Source organism: Anthonomus grandis, chromosome 4 (assembly GCF_022605725.1).
Source record: "Anthonomus grandis grandis chromosome 4, icAntGran1.3, whole genome shotgun sequence".
In the NCBI taxonomy this organism is placed as follows: domain Eukaryota; kingdom Metazoa; phylum Arthropoda; class Insecta; order Coleoptera; family Curculionidae; genus Anthonomus; species Anthonomus grandis.
The window spans coordinates 9,018,250-9,025,030 of record NC_065549.1 but is presented as its reverse complement, the minus strand read 5'-3'; the positions used below and the strand labels follow the sequence as shown (position 1 = coordinate 9,025,030).

Sequence of the window (6,781 nt, the reverse complement as noted above, 5' to 3'; positions counted from 1 at the left end):
TCTTATAAATTTCTTGAAAAAAGATTTTTGATATGGCTACAAATAACTATCATGATGTCACACTCGTATTGACCTTTCACATTGCGCATAATAAAGCACATCAAGTGTGAATATAGCTTTAAATCGTAACGGTAAAAAGTGCTGCCAACATAATAATTTTCAACGAAATGTACCTGTAAAATGTTTCGTCCTGAACTATTTAGGATTTGCTTTTGATGCAAAAATTTATCGTAACAAAAAGATCACGATCATCACGTCATCCTCCCATTTACCTGTCGCATAAAGTATCACTAGTGAGTACATATCTTTATTTATAGGGGTGGTTAGTGTTCCTATAAACATCAACGCTGACAAATGTTAATGTTGTGTATGATTGAAATGCATTTTTTATTTAATTTTGCATTTTGATGAACACCTGTGAAAATTTTACCCAGAGTTATCCAGAGGTACCCAGGATTAGCTTTTCATTAAAAAATTACAATAAATAAATTTAATATAAAGATCCTTATATAAAATACTAAACTCGATACTATATTTAACACGAATTTAAATTATAATTTTTATTATTATTATTAATATATTAAATTTATACAAGTAGCACTTTTGTTAAAGTTTATGCGAACAATTTTTGCGAATACAAGCCTTTATGTCGCCTAAGCCTGAACTTACCTTAAATGACTCTTTAGAAAACTTACACGCAGCAGATATTAGGGACAGGACACATTAATCGCTCATAAAGAAGTTCCAAAAATGTCAAAACTGTCAATCTTTTTAAGGTTAGATTAAAAAAATATATTATTAAGAACATTATTAAATATATTTAATTAGCACTTGCGTTAAAGTTTGTGGAAACAAATCGTGCGAATCGAACAAGCCTTTATTTTGCAGTGTGAACTTACCTCTTATGATACCGTAAACTGAAACGCAGAGCTACCAACACGAATCGGTTATAAGAAAATGTCAAAACTGTCAATTTTTTTTTGAGGTTGGGCTAATAAAATTGTAGCGTTGAGCGTTGCTTAAATCAACAAATATATATTTAAGTTTCTCATTATTAAATCTATTTAAGTAGCACTCCCGTCAAAGTTTGTGCGAACAAATCGTGCGAGTAAAAGCCTTTATTTCGCACAAGTCTGAACTTACCTTTAATGACACCGTAAACTGAAACGCAGGGCTACCAACTCAGTTGTAACGAAGTTCCTAAAATTGTCAAAACTGTCAACTTTTTTTAGGTTAACAAAAGTTTAAGCTTTGGCGTTGCTTGAATTAGCAAATTTATTTAAGGAGCATTTACGTTAAAGTTTATGCGAGAAAAGTCTGAATTTACCTTTAATGAGTCAGTAACCTGACACGCAGGACTACCAACATTATTCGGTTATTACGAAGTTTCTAAAAATGTCAAAACAGTAATTTTTTTCTTTAATTACAAGTCACGATTACGTTAATTAAGTTTTAAACTTTGGCGTTGCTTGAATTAAGAAATTTATTAAAATTTTTCAATAATTAATTTATGTTATTAGCACTTCGGTTAAAGCTAATGCGAACAAATACAAACCTTTATGAACTTACCTTTAATGACTCAGTAAACTGGCTCGCAGACCTGCTAACATTAACCGGTTATAACGAAATTCGTGTTAATGTCCAAACTGTCATTTTTTTTTGAGGTTAGGTTAATAAAATTGTAATTGTAAACGAATAAGCAAATTTGTTTAAGTTTCTTATTATTAAATTCACTTAAGCAGCACTCACATTAAAGTTTATTCGAACAAGTCTGAACCTACCTTTAATGACTCAGTAAACTGACACGCAGAACTACCAACATGAATCGGTTATAACAAAGTCCTAAAAATGTCAAAACTGTCAATTTTTTTGAGGTTAGGTTACTAGAATTGTAAACTTTGGCGTTGGTTGGATTAACGCCAAGGTTTTCTTCTAAAATTTCAATTTTTTGGCCAAATAACTCGATATCCAGCTAAAATGGTAAGCCCCTTACTTTTCCCAACTTCTCATATACAATACCGACCGATTTACTATTTCAGACGATCGGAAAAAACAACAAAATGATCCAGCACATAAACTACCGGGTCCGGATCACCCTCCAGGACTCGCGTACGTTTATTGGCACCTTTAAAGCGTTCGATAAGCATATGAACATGATTTTGGGCGATTGCGAGGAGTTCAGGAGGATAAAAACGAAAACTTCCAAAGTCGAGAGGGAGGAAAAGCGTGTGCTCGGATTTGTACTGTTGAGGGGGGAAAGTATAGTTTCTTTGACCGTCGAAGGACCACCGCCCCCAGAAGAGGGATTACCCAGAGTACCAATTCCGGGAGCCACTTCTGGACCAGGTAAGGAACAAGAGAAAGTTTGATTGATTTCCTTCTATAGTCATTACATTACAAAAACAATCTTATTAAACTTACTCTTGAATATTTTTAGGCATTAGTCGAGCTGCAGGAAGAGGAATGCCAGCGGGTATGACTGGGGTTCCTGTGGGTCTCCAGGGACCAGTACGTGGTGTAGGAGGTCCATCTCAACAAGTCATGACTCCAGGTGGCAGAGGTTAGTTTGATCAATCTTTACTTGTTTTAGAAAAGTCATGTTTTCATTGATATGTTATAAGAAATATGCACAATTCCATAGATTATCAACTCTTCGGGACCATATATGAAAAATTATTATTTATTTTAGGTCAAGTAGCTGCTGCACCACAAATGAACCATGGACCACCAAGAATGGGTGCACCCCCACCAGGTATGATGGGAGGCCCACCACCAGGCATGATGGGAATGCCCCCCAATGTAATGGGCAGAGGTGGCCCACCACCACCAATGGGGATGAGAGGTCCACCACCCGGTATGATGAGGGGAGGCCCACCACCCCCAAGGGGATTTTAAATTAAGGTTAAACGGGCTGTTTTTTGCTAAAGTTTCCAATATTCTTAGGTTAAATTGTGGTTACAAATCAGATAAAGTTTGGTAATTACATTTTGTGCTGTATCAGGCAGATTAATTATTTAATTTTAATATAAACTTGTCAATTTACATTTGTGTTTTTTTTTATTTTGAATTTTATTTGAAACCTCTTTAATAAATATTTTGTATTAATAATTATACTTTCATTTATTTTTTTATATACCCTCTTTTCCTAGAGTAAAAAACTTGTGAATATAAAATTGTGAACATAAAAAAATGAATCAGAATGTGTACAATATACTCCTTAATCTATACAAACAAATATATATACAAAATTGTCACCAAAGGAGATCAACAACTTCTATTGTAATATTGTTGCAAATTTGACAGATATAAAAGAAAAGAATATAAAATTAAATAAAAACTTGGGATAGTTTATGAAACTATCCAAAAATTAAACAAAAAGCCTGGATAGCATGGTATTTCAACTAGTTTTGCCTAAACTTCCTAAAAATCATGTCAAAGTCTCAAATCCAAAGCTGTTACAAGGAAAACACCTGAGTTCTCGTTAGAGTGCTGCTCCTCATTAGACAAGAGGCTGCATATCTTGGTTTTAAATTTTTCTAAAAAGTTCTTTGTTATTTAAAGTGGTAAAGCATTATACAGTTTTAATTCCTCATTTGTTTAATTTCTGCTTGTATTATGAGGGTACCTGCTGCTATAAAATATCTAATAATATTCTGCTTAACATGTATTAATTTTAGGAATATAATCAGAGATCGCAATGATTTTACCTTGATGTTAATTAACAGTAATTCTAATTTTTCTCTATCGCATACATATTTTGATATAACCTACAGCACAATATACGATCACCCCACACGAGATTAGCATCAATATGAACATATAAGCACTTGATTTAAAAATGCTTTCTACGGTTTTAGAAAGACTGGTTAAGAAACAGATCATGACTTTTGCAGAGAGAAAATACTCAATTCTGCACAATAAAGGCAATTTTTTAAATCTGAATCTACAAAAGACGCTATTGTTAATTTTTTAGAAGAGTTGTATTTAAACATTAATGAACAAGAGACTTGAGCAGCTGTGTTTTGGCAAATGCTGTTGCGACTTTGTCAATCATAGAACGCTGCTGCAAAAATTGGAGATCTATGGAGTTCTGCTTGGCTTGAGTTATACTTAAGCAATAGGATTCAATGAGTTGAATTTGACTCTAAATGATCAAAGTCTGATCAGGGGGTTATAAATTATGAAGTACCAAAGGACTCTTTGTTCTTATTGTACATTAATGATATCGCGAGTTTGACTGTATCTGGCAGATTTGCATTATTTGTTGATAATTTTATAGCACTATTTTATGTAGTTGTGCAGACTAAAATTTGAAACACATATTTTTCATTTACACAAGAAATTATCTTCTAATTATTTTGCTCTACAAGTAATAACTAAAGAACTGGATAAAAACATGTTTAGACAAGCCTAGTTTGCATTAATGGAATTCCAATTTACGGTATAGCATGTTTTGGGGTTCTTGTGCTAATCATCTGATGCACCCAGAATTCATTTTGCAAAAGAGAGAATTTAGATATGCGAATAAGGCAAAATTAAAAGATACATGAATCTCTCTTTTTTGCTAACAAATATATTGTTGACTCCACCCTAATTTTTATCCCCTAATAATATAGGCACACTTCTTGCTAGAAATACAACCTCAAATAACACAAGACAAACTGTTATGAACTGGTATCTGTATATTCCTAGATCTTCGCACATGCATGACTCCATTATTTTTAAAGAACAAAGGTTTTTCATTTTCCAGTTACTTAAAGATTTTTGATGCAGAGGTTTAGGGGAGAAGTGAAGAAAGTGCTACTAACAAAAGCAAGTTACAACAAATTTTTGATGAGCAATTTTAACCCTTTACCGCATCATGTGCCATATATGACCCAAACTATAAAAATATTGTCTAAAATTAAGTTATATTCCTTTACTGCATACTGTATCATATTTGGAACGTACCCGCTTACACAGCAAAATGTATAATATATATATGTATATACAACATGTAGCTAATATAGACTCCGATGAAAGTGATGATCCAGATTTATCCGGCGACGAAGCTGAAAGTTGTGTAAATTCAAAAATACAAACTAACCAAAATGATCCAGATTCAGAATCCGACTATTCATCTGATGACGATATGCCCCTATCAGAAATTCGAAAACGAATATCGAAGAATATTGAATGGCACGAAGGTAATCTATTGAAAAACGATAACGAAATTCAATTTAGAGGTTGTCAGGATCTTCCGGATTCGAAATGTACGCTTGCAACTCCAGTAGAATACTTCAAATTCCTTTTCCCAAAAGAGCGCATAAGTAACATTACAGAGCAAAGTAATTTGTATAATATCCAGTGTCAACCACACAAGCCTGTCCATACAAAAAGTCATGAGATTGAACAGTTCATCGAAATCTGCACTTTGACTTCTCTAATACAGTTGCCTTCTACAAGAGATTATTGGAATGGTTCATTAGGCCACCCTGCTGTTTCTGAGGTTAGGTGCTGCAATAGATTTGAGACGATAAAACGCTTTATTCATTTCAATGACAATAGTCAAATGATCCAAAGAGGTCGATAAGTTATTCAAAATTAGACCTTATTTACCCAAATGAGAGAAAGACTACTATTGGTACCACGTGAGGAACACCTTGCTATAGACGAGCTAGAAACCAAAGCTAGAAGTCAACTAAAGCAATATCCCCCTAAGAAACCTCACAAGTGGGGTTATAAGAACTTCGTTCTTAGCGGAATTTCCGGGTTCAGCTACGATTTCGACCTTTTTGCAGCCAAGTTCCTAACGGGCGCCCCAATTTAGAAATGAGTAGTAATGTTGTAATAAGGTTATCCGAGAGTGTTCCAAGGAATAACAACTATAAACTATTTTTTGACAATTGGTTTACTAGCATACCTTTGATGATTTACTTACATAAAGAAGGGATATTGCCTTTAGGGACAGTGAGAGCCAATCGTATACCATGTACATTACCATCTGAAAAAGATATGAAGAAAACTGGTCGTGGCACAATAAAAGAAAAAATATCTCGCATAGATAATGTGGATATTGCAACAGTGTCATGGTATGATAATAAAGTCGTGACCACCCTTTCTACCTTTGTTGGTTCTGAACCTCGTGGTGAGAAAAAAAGATTTTCCAAAAAAGAAAACACTCATGTGTTTTTGTTTACAATAATTATATGGGAGGCGTCGACCTTCTGGATGCCATGTTGAGATTTTATAGGATTAAAATTCGATCAAAGAAACGGTATTTACGCATATTTTTTCACATGTTGGATTTGTGTTGCGTAAATGCTTGGTTATTGTGGAGACGCAGCAATAAAGAATTTGACCTACCCCTTAAGGACTTCAAGCTGGCCATCGCTGATTCTTTATGCAATGCTAATAAAGAATATAAAAGAAGAGAAGAACTTCAGCAGAGGTTCAGACATTACATGCTATGAAAAAGAAGCGTGGACCTACCAAAGAAATTCCTCAACAAGAGGTGCGTTTTGATGGTATTGACCATTTACCAGAATGGAGTGAACAACAAAGATCAAGATGCAAGTTTTCATTGTGTGAATATAAATCTTTTGTGTCTTGTACGAAATGTAAAGTTTTCTTATGTTTTAATAAAGACCGAAATTGTTTTTTGAGGTTCCACACTGAATAAATGATAATGTTGTTGCATAATGTTCCATATGTCACTTTCTATTTTTTTTATAAATAAATAAATAAAGCAAATATTAAACAAAAATTTTTTTTGGTATTTTTTACATAAATAAAGCGTATT

General features: G+C 33.6%; 1 protein-coding gene across 1 annotated transcript; it reads left to right on the top strand.

Annotated features, from left to right (window-relative positions):
• Positions 1-1,821: 1,821 nt before the first annotated feature.
• LOC126735162 (small nuclear ribonucleoprotein-associated protein B) lies at positions 1,822-3,042 on the top strand. Its single transcript, XM_050439110.1, has 4 exons — positions 1,822-1,980; positions 2,040-2,346; positions 2,438-2,560; positions 2,690-3,042. Exons 1-4 carry the CDS (start codon positions 1,978-1,980, stop codon positions 2,893-2,895), a joined length of 639 nt encoding a protein of 212 aa, XP_050295067.1. The 5' UTR covers positions 1,822-1,977; the 3' UTR covers positions 2,896-3,042.
• Positions 3,043-6,781: the final 3,739 nt, after the last annotated feature.